We start from the raw sequence: 19,037 nt of genomic DNA on the forward strand, positions 1-19,037 counted from the left end.
TTGCGTCTTAATTTTTTTATTCTTTTTGTAATTTTACTTTTCGTTTTGTATCTATTAAAAAGTATTGTAAATTGCCAAATTTAATGATAAAGTTTGGTTTTTGATATCCATAATATATTATTATTATGCTGGCTTTTTAATCTTGGTAATTTTATATCTGAAAATCGAAATTAAATATTTAAAATTTATTGTCACCTAAATGTTAAACAAAATACAAAGGAAATAATAATACGACAATCCGATATATGAATGTTTTGACCTTGGAAAAAGGTCATCCCTAACCGTTGTCATTATCTTTGTTTTTTTAAAAAAAACAATTGAGTAGGTAACATATATTTTTTGTACCAGTAGAAAACAAGGTTTATAATCTCACGTTTGTTATTGACAAGCTTGTTATGAGAATAAATTGAATTTAGCAAAAATTGCTACCTAGATTGTATTTTATTATAATATTAGTGAAAAGGTAAATGTTTGGGACAGTTTTTTAACAAGAAAAACTATTTAGTTTCAGGCAAATGTAATTTATTCTTAAATACATTATATTTTATTAAATTGTAAGAAAATTTTCTGTGTTTCTAAGTTCAGAAATTAGAGATTAATTATGTGAAATAAAATGCAAAATGAAAACTCATTTAACTTTATTTAAACATATTTAAAATATGCACACTAACATTTAAATTTTTTACAAGACGAGAGTTCATTTTATAAAACTTTTACACATTTATAAATGAATAGCACAAAATTACACAACACAGAGAAAAACACATTTAATTATTTCGTTTTAAATAAATCCATTTAGTCACTGAACCTCAGTTGGGATTATTTGGTATTGGGTAAAACAAAAGCAGCGCGTGTACAAGCTATTAGATCCTTTTTCCACAAGCGCGACTGTCCGCGTGCAATTATTTCTATAAGCAATTATAGTATTATTTATAAAGAAATAAAATTCAGTCGCAGTAGTAGAAAAAGGGTTTAACAAACATTTTTTCTATGTACTATATGTATGTATTTTAAAATGTAATTTAAATACTGCAGTTGATTGAATGAAATCAGTATCTGATTCTATTTGGATTATCTTCAATAGAAGTGGATAGATGAAAATAAATCAGAGATTAAATTTCCCAGAAATAAAATCACAGTTCCGTGTTAGAGTTGCAGTAAACACTACCGTATTAAATCCCTGTTCAACGTTTTCTGGAGTGAAATCAAAGATGTTGAGAACTTAATCCAGCAGAGGGAGCGTTGAAAGCATTTCTAAGAGAGTTTTATTTACGAGGAAAACTCTTTTGAAACACTTATCTTTTTTCTAACAAATAGTGTAAAATGAATTCGTTCTTTCAGATTCAAGAATAAAATTTTACACAACTACAACGTTATCAACAACATTAAAATAATCTGGATAACAACATGCAATCTATGATGTCATTATAACCACATCACTCTTTAAATATAATAACAGTTTAAAAAACCGTTCTTTTAATAAAATAGTTATCTTTATATGTAAAACAATACTACACTGTTACTCGTATTTATGATCAAGTTCATAACTTACTTGTAGTTCAAGTTACAAATGTTAAAAGTATATCGTCATATCTTGATTGAGTATTATTGCATTTAAGTTTCCATTTTCAAATGAAATGATAAATTAAATTAACATTTCAAGTATGGCTTGTTCCGTTTTCTTTCTCTTTCTTGGCTTCTTCGAAACCTTTCACGAGGTTTTCTAAGATGAATCTTATAGTAATTTTATAAATGTTCTCAATGTTTGGTGTGTATCTGTCACCTAGTGTTGTCTTGGCTGCATCTAAGAATGGCTTTTCGATTTTCTGAAAAAGAACAGTATCTATTACGATTAAATTACGGTGTTTTGAGAAGACACTAATAAAAGTATCAATGCTAAGACTTTATTTCCATTTCCACTACTCAAGAGGATTGAAACTACTATTTCTATAAGTAAGGTATAATTTCCAGTCTCGTGATCGCAACTGCTTTAACAATAGTGGTTTGACTAGACGCGCTAGTGAAAACGTTCTCTAAGCAAAATTAATTAACACTCACCATAAAATTATCAGCCACAAAGCCAGGGACTTGCGTATGCGTACTGCCAACATGTTGGACGTAGGCGAAGAACGAGTCCATATCTCCCAGGCCTTTGATGCCCTCGTCAAGCGTGTGCATGACCTTGGTGGCGTGCTCGGCCAGCTCCGTCGAGCTCACCTGCGCTTCTACCGTCTGCAGGTGACGGAAATCCTCGAACAAATGCAGGAGCTCTTCGTTCTCTTGGAACAGTCTGGAATATAGATATTGGAATTTAGTAGTCTTGTACAGTTTAATTTTAGTTAGAGAGTATTAACCGTGGGTTTCCAAGCCTAAAACTCCCATTTAAAACATATCGACGCTGGAAAGCATAAACGCTGTAACCCTGGAAATCGCAAATATGTTTTTCACACGTTAATAATTTCAACCATTATCAAACGATAATGATTTTATTATAGGTTAGCACAAACTACACAACATTGGTATATTTACCAATGTTGTGTAGTTTGTGCTAACGCATGCTTGTAGGCGTATCAGCTCACGAGTTATCATTTTTTGGCTCTCCTGTAAACTTCATACTTTCGGGGTTACAGCGTTTACGCTTTCCAGCGTCGATATAGTTATCTCTGTCTTCTCAAAGATAGAGACAGGGATGACGATACGTTTTATACAGAGATATTGCTATTTGAATTTACATTTAAGCTGAACATGGAGATTGTTTCGCTGGAATTAATAGACTAATAAAAAAAAAATTTAACATAAATGTTTTAGTTCATTTCCAATATAAATATCGATGCTTAACTTTCATTTTAATTTTGACTATGGAGAATATAGATTCCACGACTTGTAGGGTGTTTTTGATAAAGATTTCTTTTTACACAAGTTTATGTAAAAACGTAAAAAGAGGAAAGAAGAAAACAAGTAAAAGAAAAAGCCACGTTTTACTTGTGTCCGTGATAGTACAACCTCTATAAGAAAATAATGGAAAGTTTATTATTCTACCTATCGTTGATAGACGACGTGACTGAAATGAAACCGGAAGCGAACGAATACGAGCCCGTGAAATTGGCAGGTGGAAGATTAAAGGCGGCCTACTTTGATCTATTAATGCACTTGAAACAATAATCTATGATTTTCTACACGTGTGGTTCTGTTTATTTGTCTGTATTATACGTGCTTTTAAAAATTTCTACCTTTAATAAAAAATTAAGATCTTTTAGTTAAAATGCCCTTTACTTATTCTTTACTAGCTGTCGCACACGACTCCGCCCGTGCTGAATTATAAAAAACTTAATAAGTAGCCTATGTGTTTTTCCGAACTACGTTCTATATCGGTGCCAAATTTCATGAAGACTCGTTGAGCGGTTTCAACAAACATCCATCCATACATGCATCTAAACTTATGCATTTTAAATACTAGTAAGATTTATCCAACGAACTATCACGAAATCAAAACTATTATTAGTAATTAGTTTGGATTGAATATCATATCTCCTAACAGTATCTACAAACCAATCAGGAAGTAACTGCAAGAAACTGCTAACAACTAGAATAATTTCAAATTACACGTGCTGAATAGATTCATATTGTTACTCTGGAATATGCAGTTCACAGAGTTTGAAAGTTATGGACTAGATTGAGTTCACTTCGATCCTATGAATTTCATTTAGATATTGTTTTAACATGAAACTATTATACTAGTATTATATATTTAAACTGATGACGTACAAATAAAAATCCTTAGGAGTCACCGTTAATAGAAGAGTCACAAAATCTATGTCTTGTCACAATAATGTCATAAGAAACAATATGTTGAGTCACGTCAGTCGTTGGATAACACGTCCAAATATCAACGTCAATGATCACCGCCGCCCATTGTGCGGTATACGAGACTTGCATACTTACAACTGACAACGCACAATCATAATGACAATTAAAACAACGGGGAAAACGGACGGATAAAATTATATTTTACATCACTATAGATATCGCACACGCCTGCGAATTCATCCACGTCGAAAAATAACAAAAAAAAATGTAATAATCAGTTCTTTTTCCGCATGACTTTTAACTCCATAATGTCCATATCAATATATCCATCCATCCAAACTTTCACAAAAATAAGTAAAGGAACAGCATGACGATTAGTTTTAAGCCATCCGTACTTTAAAAGGACTTTATATGTATTGCAGGCATTAAAGTAGCTTTGGTTTTTAAAGACTAGACAATCATAAAGACTGAAAAAGTCTAAATATACATTGCATATGTAAAATACTGATAGAGTTTAGTTGAGATTTTTTTAAATTGTAACTGTATATTACTTAACTGTAAGAGCGTCGGTGGCTCAGGGGTTAAGCACTTGACTTGCAATCTGCAGGTCCTGGGTTCGAATCCCACCATGTACCAATATGTTTTTCGATTTTCGATTTACATATGTACATTTTATCCGAGGTTCTTACGGTGAAGGAAAACATCGTGATGCAACCTGCACATATCTGAGAAGAAATTCAATGATATGTGTGAAGTCAACCAACCCGCACTTGGCCAGCGTGGTTAACTTTGGCCTAGTCACCCCTAACTTGGGGTAGGCTTCGAGCCCCTCAGTGGGGACGTATAGTGAGCTGATGATGATGATGATGATGAACTGTATATTATTGTAAATGGATGAACTAAATAAAACTATACATCTACTATGACTCAACTAATTTCATAATAAAATCAATAATATTTCCGATCAAAACTTCCATTTGTATTAATTCTAAACATCTTATAAAATCGTTAATAATCTTTATGAATTGATTTTTAATTGCCCCGCTAGCGGCAGAAATACAATTTTTGTCGTAATTAAATTTATTTTGTCCGCTTTGTTATTCGAGAGGAACCTTAATGAGAATCATTCATATTCCCGAAGAATAATATTTGTATTTTTCATATTAAGCTATTGTTATGAATATTTTACTTTAATAAATTGAATATCAATATTTTGTATTTTATTTAATGAAATGCTTCCATTGTTTGTTGTTTATTTTATTGTTTATTATACAAAACTAGCTGTATTAAAAAAACTTTGTAAGCAATGTATCTGTTCTTTCAGACTATGTTCTATATCTATGTAAAATTGTATCAATATCCGTGGAACTATACTGGAGATAACATCCATCCATACATCCAAGCTTTCACATTTATAATGTTAGTCAGATGTATTCACCAATTTTCAATTATATTATGTAAATTAGAAAAATTATAATAACAAACTTTACTTGACGAATAAAATGATGCCGGTTTTCTCAATCTGTCTAAAGATTCCTTTCCATGAGGCCAGCATACAGTACTGCTGCTTAGCAGACAGGGGCGACCTGGGGTCGGCGGTCGGCGGCGGTCGTGCCAGGGGGTCGTTTGTGAACTCCGACGCAGCCAGTTGTGATAACTTACAACCCATTGTTGGAACACTTCACACTGACGTTAAAAAGTTCAATTTTTTATTTAGATAGCATCTAAATAAAAGCCAAACTGGCTTGAAAAAATAAATAAATTAGTAAATAACAATTTTGAACTAATTAAAAGATGAAAGAGAAAAAAATGTTTTATCAATATCAAGAGTCTGATCTAAATTGTGAGATCAAATAAAATTTAAATCAAACCTTTTTTATTTTGTATTTTAATTAAATTTCTTTTTTTTACATTCATTAACGTTCAATTTATAACAGATCAAAATTTTTTTTCACATTAAAATTACTTTTTTTAAAAACACTTAAATAAAATTTAATCACTTAGAGTTGGGTTATTTTTTAAATAACGAACCTAGTATTGTCACAATTTTTTTTTAATTTCTTTTTTACTCTGTGGTAGTGATGCCCGCGAAATATTTTTTATTACTGGTCTACGTGTGGCGCGGCACGATGTGTAGTGATGTGACACGTGACTATCTATTTAATAAATGGACGTTAAATAGTCTAAATCGTACAGTTTACATATCGCTTTTGTTAAATTTAAAATGTTTACGAAATACGCAGCTGTCGAAATGACCGAATATATTAAAAATAAAACGGCTTTTAAATGAACGATGTTTATGAGTATAGAAACAATAATAAAGTAGATCGATATTTTTCTAGAATGTACTATTTTTAGACTAATACGCATGCTATGAAAAATAAGAGGAAGGGAATTTTTTTACGTCAGTATTTTGTGTGTATCAATTTTCAAGTTTTCACTTATAATTTTACACAAAAAGTAGTGAGTTCTTGAAGTAATTAAAACGAATATGTAATTTTACAGGTAGAACGTCCGATTTGGTTTCGGCAATTAAATATATTTTTTTAATTTTTTCATATTAATTAAAAAACATATATTATTTTTAAATGATTATTTTTATTCTTTCTCGATATATCGATATCTTTGAACAATAATTCGCATCACTACTCCCTGAGGTGCAAACGCATTTTATGACGCTTGAAGCGATTGTGTGATAATAGTGCTGTCCTTTTTTGAAATTATGGTCCACATACGTCATTGTCGTGTGACATATGCGATACATTTTTTAAGAATTGTAAGTCTTAACTTCTTGCAATACGGTTGATTTTTCAACACTTTATTTAGTTGCACAATTGCGGTCAATGTTTTAATGTCATAGAATTATACCGCGTTAAATTAATACCTTGGTTAATAATAAGATGTGTGTAGTTCAAAGTAACATGTTTTCTATAGTTTACCTTAGGATAAAGATTTTTCAAATATGTTAACTAATTTTGGTTAATATTTGTTAACCGAATTTTTCTTTAATTAAATTGTTCAATTGAGTAAAATTCTGTATTTGAATATTTTTAATATTTTATTATGTAATTGTTAGTTATGTCGTAAATAATGTGATCTGAAACAAAAAGAACTTAATACAGGTAAAATAATTTATTAGACAGTTATAAATATTTTTTTATTTTTAAACCGAAAGTTACAATATTTTTACACACAGATAGTATCTTTTGATACAAATTACAAACACACATATTTAATGTAGTTTTCATACAAATCCTTAAGCGTTTCACTAAAACACATTTAAAAAGATTTTTACTTTACTATGGTCAGGGATAAAAAACATATGTTCATTTGATTAATAATTTAATTTATCCTACAATATAAGTTACATAATAATAAATAACAAATAAATATTTATTAGCTTCTTGAAATGACATTGTATCCTAGAAAAAGTTAACATAAACAATAATTAATCAATATATTAATTCTTTTAAAAAGGTACAGTCGATAAAAACAGTGTTAACAATTTTATTAATAAATATATATGTTTCTGAAAATACAGCTTCGAGTTATTTAGAAGTCTTTATTTAGGTTTATCTATTACGTAGTTTACATATATTGGATATATAATTATAAACATACAAGCATATATAATTGAAATATGTACCTAAATAACTGCGAATTTTGTTCATGACACCTGTATAAGAACATAATTACTATCTCTACTCTACTACTATATTGAAATGGGAGAGATGGCAATATTGTTGTAACACAGGTATAACGACAGTGGAGACTCGCCGTAACAATTAATTAATTAATGGAATAAGTATAGTGATATAATATGACATGAAAGCGTTTCATTATAAAGTAATCAGGGTAATGGAAAGGATAACGATGTGTGTCACTTTTATATTTTGACCTTTAAGAGACAGGACCTATCAAGCGTATCTATAATGCTTGCTTGTGTGCTAGTTTTTGTGTGTATATTTTTGAGGCAATATGCGTTCATAAAGAGGATACAATTATGTAAAAGTGTCAGTATGATATGCACATATATAATTGTCATTTTTATTTTCCCCCCGTAAAATGTGGCAGTCCGTTTTTCTATGATCAAAGCTTTTATATATAAGAAAAGCTTTCAATGCAAATTATTGTAACCTCAACAGCTCTGTGTGTACAGTTCAAACAAAACCGTTACCTACGCAAACAGCCGAAGTGAAAACATGTTTTTCCTGCCATAAATCTTTGTTTACCTCAACCCGTAAATTTCACCCTGATTTTTGTTCAAACAAACGCATTGACGGAAAAGTTTCAAAGCGAAGAGTGGTTGAAATGGTACAATTCAGCAAAATTTAAGATAGTAAAGTGCTACGTAGATAGTCAATTTTTTGCCAAATCTTAGGTATTTTTCAAATTATTTGGTAGCATGCGGCGTTACTTGACGCTTTTGTAACATATTAAATATTTGATAAGTTTCATGAAACGAATTCAACAAAAAAATAATAATTTTATGTGATAACGGCCGCTTTAAAAATTGACTTACATCTTTGATGAAAATATTAATGTACTTTTGAAACCGACTACTTTCTTACATTTATTATTAAGCAGTTGTTTATAATTACTCAGTTATGTTTCCAGGATAAAACTCAAGAAACGAACATCTGAGTTTTGATAAAATATTCATAAAGTTTACTGATTCGTCTCACATAGTTGTTATATGTTTTGTTGTATAATAAAGTCGGAGATCTGTACGCATGTATTTGGCTTTCAAAGGGATTTTGTCGACTTAGATATGACATTTGCTATGTTTTCTCAGATATACGCATGTCTTCTGTTTTCTGTTGTGATATAATATGTTATGTAAGAATTCTCTTTTTTAGACCTCTAATAAAGTGTCGATAGTGTTAATAGACTTGCACATTTTACAATCAATCTATTGATATTGAGGCGTATTATTTTCCCGTCTCATGTGACATTACAATTCGCGTAATGTTATAAAAAGAGTTAAATATGTAATAAATAAAAAAAAAATTTTACAAAGCATTTTCTAATTTAATTATAAAATGGATACCATTTATAAAATAAAATAAAATAAATAAAAACATGATTAACAAATAAAATTAAATAAATTTTGATAAAATGCCTTTAATAAAACACATCCACGTAACGTAATTTCACCTTTAAATTTACCATTACTCTATAACCACCATTTATTCCTAAATTGAGGATCTTTTTCGAACCAATATTTATTTAGGATGTACACACAACGGGCCATTATCGCAATTCGACTTACAAACGAAGATAATTTTCCCTTAGAGATGGCAATGATTTTAGCATTCGAAATAAAATACTTACTTATTGAATTATTTCCTTACTGTATTAATATTTTACTTTGTAAAAGGGGTAGGCAGTTTTGGCAAAAAAATTTAATAGCTTAATTTAATAGCAACTTCGAAAAACAAGCTTGAAGATATTATTACAAGTCATAGTTTAGTGAGAGTTGTAAGCTTAAAAAAAAATTTCTTTACATTAAATAAATTCCAGATTGGCGGCGTTATTACTAAAATATGCAGTCCACTAAACTTTACCATAATAAGGAATTATCTTAATACTGTTTATAATACTTACCAGCAATTACTAAGTTATCCATTGACATGTAATAAATGCGTAACATCAAATAAATCTAAATTTCCATCGACTCATAAATCTTCATAAAGTACTATCGCGAAGAAAAGTGTTAACATCGACTATACATAAATTATTCACATTTAATATACATAACAGCTAATTGAAAAACGCATTATCATCTCAAACCGTCTAACGTAAAGAGTTACATCGAAGAGATGTAGCTTTTTTCGTTGGATGGATGAATATGTTTTATACGGTAAATTGACACATTAAACTTTCTAAACTTTGATAGTTGTAATTGGTTATTTATTCGAGGTTTGGTTTCCGTTATTTTGGTAATACTTTGGTTCACGTGGAGTTGCCGGGGGTTCCGGCTTTCTCGTAACCTTCTATAAGAGTTTCTAAGATAAACTTAATTGTAATTTTATATATATTTTCGACGTTGGGTGTGTAGCGATCTCCGAGCGTGGTTTCCACGGCCGCTAAAAATGGCGCCTCGATTTTCTGAAACAAAAACACTACGGTTAATAAAGTGACAAAAGTAAGAAAAAATTCTATGACGCGTTAGTCAATCGTTTTAATATTGTTTTCCATTAAAGTTTTGTTGGATTTTAGTTACCATTAACAAATTAACTAAAAAGGGACTTTGTTTACTAATGTTTATACTAGTAAACAAAGTCCCTTTGTTACTTTCGAAAATATATTAGGGTTATATATTCTTAAAACTTCTTAATTATAATTATTCGTATACCAAAGTTGATATGTTTGACTTATTTTTACAGTTATAAATTTTATGAGGTGATTTGTCTCCCACGTGTGTCGCAACACGTACGCCATTTCGCTACGAACTAAAAAAGTCGAACTATCCTTTATTGGATTGAGCTTCACGCCTGTGAATTGTTGTCATCGTAAGTCGACTCACGTTCATTGTACAGAGGACATGAATTTTTATTTGGCAACTCTATAATGTTATTTATTAAACAATTATATTGTGCTTCTGATATAGCCAAAGACGGAAGCGGTATCCATCATCAGATGATCAAAAAATGAACATCGAAGCTTAAAGCAATAGAAGAAATGAAAAAAAAAATTCTGTTATCTCCATCAAGAGAACGAGAGATTTAGAGAATAAAAAAGTATCCGAAATTAACCTTTCATTTATTATGCTACTAGCTGTTGCCCGCGACTCCGCCCGCGCGGAATTAAAACAAAATTTAATAAGTAGCCTATGTGTTCTTCCAGACTATGTTCTACATCTCTGCCAAATTTCATCAAGATCCGGTGAGCCAATCGAAACATTCGCATTTATTCATCGCAATATTTTAAGGTATTTTTTTAGCCCTTTGCGATGTACTAATTCCCAGTCTGTTTGACACAATTATCATTATAATATTTTAAGCAGTAGAATTGTATTGAAAAATAGAAAAAATCTACGAGAAAGAACATTAATAAATAAAAAGAGGTCAAAGGTAAAAAAAAAATATCCCCAAATATAGAAACATTTATCATAAATCGAACCATAAATATACAAAGATTATTTTCGGGGTTAGTCGTAATATATTTGTAATTTCACGTTATACGTGAGGAATATCAATCATAACTCGATTCGCACGATGTTACAAAAAAGGCGCGCTCGGTTGAAAGTTTCAGCGATATATACGACTGGCTCAAAAGGGCTGGTTCGTGACGTGACTTATGATACGATTATTTTATTGACCTAGTGTAAAAAACTACAATTTTTATATATATTATAAGACGGAATATTTATTATACACTAGTTTTTGTCTGACGCTTGATCCGACCAAAATAAAAAAAAAATAGGACGTACAGTATTCTATATGTTATAAGAGACTATGTTCTATATTTGTGCCAAATTTCAATAAGATATGTTGAACAGATTGTCGAACAAATGTGCAAAAGAAATAAACGTATCTCACTAGAGCCATATGTATTTTTTGAATCTTAAGTAGTCTATGTGTTCTTCCGGAGAAGGTTCTACATCTATACCAAATTTCAGTGAGAACCGTTGAGCCGGTCTGAAGATACAAGTTTTAACAAACTTAATAACGAAGACAGATATGCTGTTGGCTCCTGGCGAGGGTGTACAATAGCAAGACATAAATTAAGGGTTCATAAGTTGAAGAAGAAATAAAATAGAAGCTCCCCAAAAGCTGTAATATTTTGTAATGTTGACATAAAATTAGTGTTTGCTTCTCATTAAAGTTAGCATTTGAACAAACAATTGTGTAATTAGTTTACTAGTACCGCCTGGGTTTCGTATTTTGTACAAACTTAAGTTTAAATTGTGTATACATTATGAAACAAGTTATACACGTGTATAACTACAAATATTTGTATACATATTTGCACTGGTACCTTTATACATCTATTAACAAGACCTAGGCATGCTGTTTAAGTTAGAATGTAGAATAACTTAACCACTATTTCGTTTGTTTTCATTTATATTAAAGTAAAAATGTATATTAAGTTTCTTTCTTTTTATAGGAAGATGGAGAAAGTGAACCATGAATTTGACAAGCATAAAGTAGCTCTTTGAATTAAAAACAAAAATAAATTATAAAATAACGACACAGAAAAAAGCGGAGAAGAAACTTGTTTATTAATTATGCTAAAAGTACATCTAATTCGTAATAAATAGTAATTAACTACTAAAATAAAGAAAATCTGTAAACTCACCCAAAAATATTCAACTTTGAATCCGGGTATCCGTCTATGACTGGCGCCTACTTGATGAATATACGCGAAAAAGTTGTCCAAATCGTCCAGACCTTTGATGCCTTCGTCCAAAGTGTTCATTACATTGTTCGCGTGCTCCGCGAGCTCCGTGGAGTTGATCTGCTCCTCTTTGGTTCTGTACTGACGAAACTTCTCGAACATATGCAGAAGATCTTGATTTTCTTCGAATAACCTGGAAGATAGAAGAATTATTAGAGGTCTCTGTAATTTTATTTTGATTAGAAAGGGAGAGACAACCACTAAAACGTAGAAAAACAATCAAGCAACGCAAGAGTTGTATTAGTACGCTTTATTTGTTTTCTTTTAAAGTCATCGTGGTATTTTTTTGTTTGCATCTTTAAAATCAGTTTTTACAAATAAAAAAATTCTATTAAATAACTCGTTTTTCCCGCCATTGAGCACAAAATGGTGGGCATATTAAGTCAGTAGGAATACATCGCAAAAGAAAATAAAATATATAAAATTAACTCTTAGATAATGTTCTTTAATTAAATTAAGATTGCTTTTATCTGCTTGTTTAGCGGAAAGGTATCCATATTCTTATTTGTTTAATAAGTTACATCTAATATTATGAAACATAAGTGTTAGTCGTATAGAATTTTTGATAGGTTATGTCACTTCGGCGTGATGATTTTATATCGCAAATATAAAGTACTAGAAACATATCTAGATATTATAAGCAGTATGTATTTAATCAATAACTAACAAAAGAAAGATTGTTCTAAAAAAAAATTAATAATAAAAAAACAATAATTTATTGTGAATTTGTAGTTAGTATCTAAATATTAGAGAAGAAATACTACAATTTTGATTTGTTAGTTGTTATTATTTCTGTGCAATTCCTCTGTCAAAACACTTGTTTTCAAACATATTGTTAAATGTGTTTATCAAAGGGATAACAATGTGTTTTTATACAAATGTTTCGCCAGTGGAAACCCACAGTTAGCCAATTTAATATCTGCTCTTACTGTATCAGTTATAATTCTTCAAAGTTTACTGCTATCTATCAGAGATATAAATCACTGGATTACTGGGTCTTCGTAAATTATGTGCTAAAACAACTGAATAATAAAGTTTTTTGGTGCCGGCATTTTATGACGAGAATTGTAATTTTTTATATTAAACTTAATCTTATAAATGGATGGATAGATGGTTGGTTGTATGGATGGATGATTGTTACAAGGTTTGTCCAGAACGGCTTAACAGATCTGGATAAAATTTAGCATAGATGTAGAACATAGTCTGTAAGAACACATAGGCTGTTAATTAAGTTTTTTTTTAATTAATTCTGCGTGGACGAAGTCGTAGGCGACATCTCGTAATATATACTTCATTTGTTATTTCTGTTATGCATAGTATCGTGAAAATATATTCAAAAGAGAACAAAAAAAAATATCATATCAAGTATTTCTTCATGTGAATAGTCTGTGAAAGAGGAATGTGATTGAAAAAAGGTTGTCACTGATTTATTCTGAAAATATATAAAGCTGGGTCTGACCCGCTTCGGGTTTATTATGAAATAATTTAATCTAATCGGAATAGGAATGAAGTCTGCGCGAAGATATTTTGTAAATCAACTCTTATCGTGCCTATTGTAACTTTAAGAAAATTCAACGAAAAATACCTATTTATCCTAAACCCGTAGTTTAATTTTAGAATGGCTAAACGTGGGATTCTAAGGCCCAAATGTCCGTTTAAAACATATTGTTATCTTCGTTTTTTCAAAGAAAATGATAGGGATAACGATATGTTTTATACAGAGATTTTGGTCTCAGAAACCTACCGTTAAAAATTGATTTCAGACATTTACAATTCAGATTTGCGAGAACTTCTCTTAAGTCAGCTTTAATTTAATAAAATGTAATCTATTGATTATCTATTTAAGTGCAGGTTAGAAAAAAAATCTCCAGATGGCGTTGTTATTAGAATAAGTATGACTAGTAGGGACATAAAATGTGATGCCAAGGGTCCATTCCAAGCATAGGGGCCATTACGAGAGCTTCATAAACATTTTATGTTCGCCAGTCGGTGTTATGCTGTAGACAGATTCGCTTTCATAAATTTGTTTAGTTGCTGTAAGGTATCTTGGGTGGTCTACCGAAAATGTTGTGGATATCGATCATATCTCTGACAAGACATTCAAAATTCAGTGTATGTTTTTCTCTTCTCCTTTTACTAACTAAAAAAAATATTTTAACAGTAAACTAATTACGACAGAATCTGCGAAAATGTATTTTTTTACAATAAATTACATAACAAATACATATTACGTTAGTGCAAACTCTAAAATAAACACACTAGTGACGTCACGTAGTTTTCTATGTTAACAATTGACACCCACACACACGAGTAGGCACTAAACAAGTAGCTTCTCACATATACTTTACAATTTTACGAGCAAATCTCTCCAGCTGAGTGCACTTTATTTTATAGTATTCCTTTTAGTCACCGTTTGTGAGAAACGTTGGGTTTGCTGAAATATAAAATTTTGGGGTAATTTTCCGCAATTGCTTATGATTTAAGATTGATTTATAGATCAGTTTACGGAATAACAATTCATAGTTTTATTATCTGGGGTTGTAAATTATTAAATAACATAAATTAACAGAGTATTTCGGTACCTTTAGTTAAATTTTTAAATTTATTGAATAACTAGCTTTTGTTTTCGACTCCGTCCGCGTGGAATTAAAAAAAAAAACTTAATAAGTAGCCTAAGTGTTCTTCCAGATTATGATCTACATCTTTGCCAAATTTCATCAAGATCCGTTCAATCGTTCCGGAGATACCTTCTAATAAACATCCATCTAAACATTCGCATTTATAATATTAGTAAGATTTTAAGAGTTAAAATCTATAATTAATCTATACACATAAAAAAATTGGAGTGTTTGTATGTAAAATCTAAAAAAACAAATCATATTCCGTACACATAGTGTATTTGCGTAACTTATAACAAAAAAACATTTTTTAAGTATATTTTCTGTCTGTCTCTCTTCCTCAAGGCCGCGTTTATTCCGGGTAATCTTCAGAACGTTGAGAAAGATTTTGACGGGACTTGAATGGGAAGGTAGCTGATGCACGCGGGCATATAACATGCAACATATTACATTTCTCTCCGTTGACAAAGTCGCGGGCGACCGCTAGTCGTTACATAACATATTTATACATAGATCGTTATTTTACAGATAACTTGAAAATGTAATATACCATTTGCCAGTTGATCGGAACACCATCAATCTTGTAAAGGGTACTTCGCTCTGTAGGTCAAGTGCCTCGACTGAAGAGGTATGTATCACCTTTGTTACAGGAATTCCGATCCCCGTCTTTTTAGTATGGAAGTTTTTTACGTTCTCTATTTTCTGCTTAATAAAACAGTGTTTTGTTTATTGATTACTAGCTTTTACCCGCGACTCCGTCCGTGCGGAATAAAAAATAGAAAACGGGGTAAAAATTATTCTATGTCCGTTTCCTGGTTCTAAGCTACCTGCCCACCAATTTTCAGTCAAATCGATTCAGCCGTTCTTGAGTTATAAATAGTGTAACTAACACGACTTTCTTTTATATATATAGATAATTTACAATAGTTACTCGAATGAATTTTTGTTTAGGTTAATTTCATTATTTGAGGGTCATACGAGTACAATTATTTGTATGAATGTGCTATTTATCTATATTTATATAGCACTAAGTAATAATAAAGTCTAACTAGATATGTTTTGCAGCTCATCGTACAAGATCACAGGAAAGCGAAGTGTAGGTCGAAGACGAACATCCTGGCTTAAGAACCTACGCCAGTGGTTTGGAAAGAGTACCCGTTCGTTTTTCAGAGCCGTGGTGTCAAGGATACAAGTTGCCTTAATGATCGCCGACCTTCGAAAGAAGATGGCACTATAAGAAGAAGAAGATATGTTTTGAACTTGAAAATTGTTTTCAGATACCAACTTTTTTTTTATTATAAATAAAAAATATGTACAAAAGTATAAAGATTTATGAGATGGTAAAACAAACAAAAAGAAAGGAAATTATTTATTATTAAAAGTTTTATAAAACAAGGGTTCGCTTTTGTTTTTTTTATCAAATAGTTATGTTTTTAATAAATTAGCCACGCTTTTTATATTCCAAAGACTTTGTAAAGAAATGAGCGTCAACAAGTTGTTTTCCGTTTAATTAATTTTCTTCAGTAAAAAATAAAATAAAATTAGAGACGACTTGAAAGATTTTTTTTTGATTTCCTTTCATCTTTTCTATATTTTTATTTATGAAAACTGTTTTTAGTATATGAAAGGAGTATCCTTGACTTTTATGCTTTTTACATTAAATAAATATTATGTTATTATATTTTTGTTTATTTTTACAAAAGTTACCAAAAAATAAAATAAATTCAGACGATTTCGAGGCAATATGTACATACTATACATTGAGTGTTTTCTTCGGAGACCAGCTAAAAGCATACTTGCATATCTTACTAATATTATAAATGCGAATGTTTAGGTGGATGGATGTTTGAAGATATCTCCGGAACTGCTCAACGGATCTTGAAGAAATTTGGCACACATGTTGAAGAACACATAGGCTACTTGTTAAGTTTTTATTTAATTCCGCGCGGACAGAGTCGCGGGCGACAGCTTGTTCCAATATAAATAACGAATCGGAACTTATTAAGGAAACAAGTACTGTTGTATCAAAATGTTTTATATTTGGAGAGCGCAGTAATTGGGTCCGTTATTTCGTGTATCCCATTGTATTGTCGAGTATTGTCGAAACGATACTTGTATTATAAATATATTTAATTGTACCGTAGTTATTAAAGTTACAAGAGCGAGTAATTAATAATTTGCTACGTGCAATAATGAAAAATAAGTCTCAATGTATAAATTTTTATTGTTAGCAGCAATAGTTTGTTCGTGTTCTTCTGAAATACTTCTAAATTACGACAAGACTTATAGCTGTTTTATATCATAAGGTGACAAACGACAGAGTGGCTACCTGAATTCGCAGAAATAGCGAAGTGACCGCTGCCCATGGACATCCGCAAATCGAGATGCGTTGCCTAATTCTAATCGTCAGAGTAGGGGACACACAGAAAAAGAATATTTCCCCTTCCTAAGCACCCCCTCCTCCGTCAAATCCTAGTCCCTTACCCATCCTTTGTTTTTAAGAAAAGGGTGGGATGGGAAAGAAGATTAAAATTAGGCTAATTTTTTTTTTTCAATATATACAGTTGAGGACATTTATGTCACTGTCATTTTTGTGCAATGTCATTTCATGCTGACATTGCAATTACAGCTCTTATAGTCACAGTTTGTCAAACAATATTAGATTCTAAGTGGTAATGGAATTTAATTCTTTGACTGTGTCCATAACTTTAGTGAAAACAGACACAATTGTTGATTCCACTTGAGCATTTGTAGCAAAGTTTATAAGAGCTGTACCATACAATATCGCTCGCTGCATATTGCGGCATTGTTGTCACCTCGCTTCACGTCTATTCAAAGGTAAATGACGCAACTATGGCAGAACTCAACCAATGTATCTAGTATTAAAGTATAAGGCTGTTAATGTATAACTTTTCAGTCGTATACTAACAAATATGTTGTTTGTTTATTTATTCTAAGGTATAACAAGAACTTTATACTGGTGTTTGTGACACTGTAATAGAAAGACTTATACGTTTAAATATAGTTTTTGTCCGTTAAGTTAGCCATTTGTTGATTAAAAAAAAAAGTTAAACGGGAAATTATCAAATTTTCTGTCAGTAATATCTGCATTTGAACATTTTTATAAATGTACAATTTTTATAAACATATATTTTATTGCGAGTTATTATGAGAGAGAAAGAAATAACAAAATATAAACTAATAAGTTTTCGTTTCCCGCCCATAGCGTCAGAAACAGACCAAAACAGAATATTTAAGCTGGTAGATAACATAAAGTTGACGATTACGGGAGGGAACGATGCCAGCGCTCTTGGACTACAGCCAATGTGGTTAGACTGGGTACTACATATTAACATGGTACTTTAAACATTTAAGGTTATTATAGTCTAGAACTGTATTAATAATATTTGTTTAGTAAAGTGGCATATCTAAGTTTAAATACTAATAAAATTAAAAAATGCAAAAAATTAAAAAAATTAATTAATTAAAAAAGGTGTAGAAAATAGGATTCTCAACAAGAAAAGAGATTACCTAAATGTTGTTTAATCGAAACCTTTATAAGTCGTTAATTAGTCACTAAAGGAAACTCTGTGATGGAGATTTATTCAGAAAAATCTCTACTAAAAGTCTACATAAGTTATCATACTCATAGTTATCGCTTGAGTTACAAACGTCTGTATCATTTATTTCCAACTACTAGCTCCTTAACTTATATAGGAACGGCTAAAACACTCAAGTATGTCTGATGAAGGGTCCCCAATGGGCTCGAAACTAGTCGGTGCCGACACCGGATATATTCGTATATACGTTAGTGCTTTAGCCGTTCCTATATAAGTTAATGATGAATGTCTCACGAAAGTTTGAATAATTTAATTACTAGCTCCTATTAAATTGTTGTTGTTATAAATACTTCGATATGATTACCTTTTTTTCTCTTTAATATACTAAGTAACTTGAGTAGTTCTGATACATTGTGTGATTGAATTAAAAAGCAATTTCTTATGGCTCTCTCGGGCTCTCAGAACCTATCAATATCATGAACATGATAGTAGCGCACTCTGCCGATTGAAAATGGAATGAAACGGTCAATTGAAAACACAACTGAAGATAACTTTTTGTGGATAATATGTTTGTCCTCTATGCATTTGTAAACCATTGAACAGATTTTATTGAATGTTTCTTTAGATCTTCTGAAGAAGCCAAAGAACG

General features: G+C 30.8%; 2 protein-coding genes across 2 annotated transcripts in view; both read right to left on the reverse strand.

The window, feature by feature from the left end:
• Positions 1-1,608: 1,608 nt before the first annotated feature.
• On the reverse strand, positions 1,609-5,927 carry LOC106708454 (neuroglobin). The gene is made up of 4 exons (XM_045680854.1): positions 5,839-5,927; positions 5,298-5,493; positions 2,059-2,290; positions 1,609-1,826 (listed from the first exon to the last, which is right to left on the reverse strand). The coding sequence occupies exons 2-4, from the start codon at positions 5,474-5,476 to the stop codon at positions 1,659-1,661; spliced, it is 579 nt and encodes a 192-aa protein (XP_045536810.1). The 5' UTR covers positions 5,477-5,493; positions 5,839-5,927; the 3' UTR covers positions 1,609-1,658.
• A 3,413-nt stretch (positions 5,928-9,340) lies between these two features.
• LOC106708451 (neuroglobin) overlaps positions 9,341-19,037 on the reverse strand; it is a 50,788-nt gene continuing 41,091 nt past the window's right edge. Inside the window, exons 3-4 of the mRNA XM_014499971.2 lie at positions 12,112-12,343; positions 9,341-9,918 (exon numbers count right to left, since the gene is read on the reverse strand). Of these exons, the coding sequence (XP_014355457.1) occupies positions 9,763-9,918; positions 12,112-12,343 (388 nt within the window). The 3' untranslated portion in view covers positions 9,341-9,762. The remainder of the gene's footprint in view (positions 9,919-12,111; positions 12,344-19,037) is intronic.

This window comes from Papilio machaon, chromosome 14 (assembly GCF_912999745.1).
Source record: "Papilio machaon chromosome 14, ilPapMach1.1, whole genome shotgun sequence".
NCBI classification, from domain to species: domain Eukaryota; kingdom Metazoa; phylum Arthropoda; class Insecta; order Lepidoptera; family Papilionidae; genus Papilio; species Papilio machaon.

Excerpts from the sequence above, each read along its gene's own strand:
- LOC106708454 (XM_045680854.1), bottom strand. The coding sequence starts at position 5,476 with ATGGGTTGTAAGTTATCACAACTGGCTGCGTCGGAGTTCACAAACGAC. Across the intron at positions 2,291-5,297 it reads GGCATCATTTTATTCGTCAA|ACTGTTCCAAGAGAACGAAG; the intron begins GTAAAGTTTGTT and ends TCTATATTCCAG. Across the intron at positions 1,827-2,058 it reads TTGTGGCTGATAATTTTATG|AAAATCGAAAAGCCATTCTT; the intron begins GTGAGTGTTAAT and ends GTTCTTTTTCAG.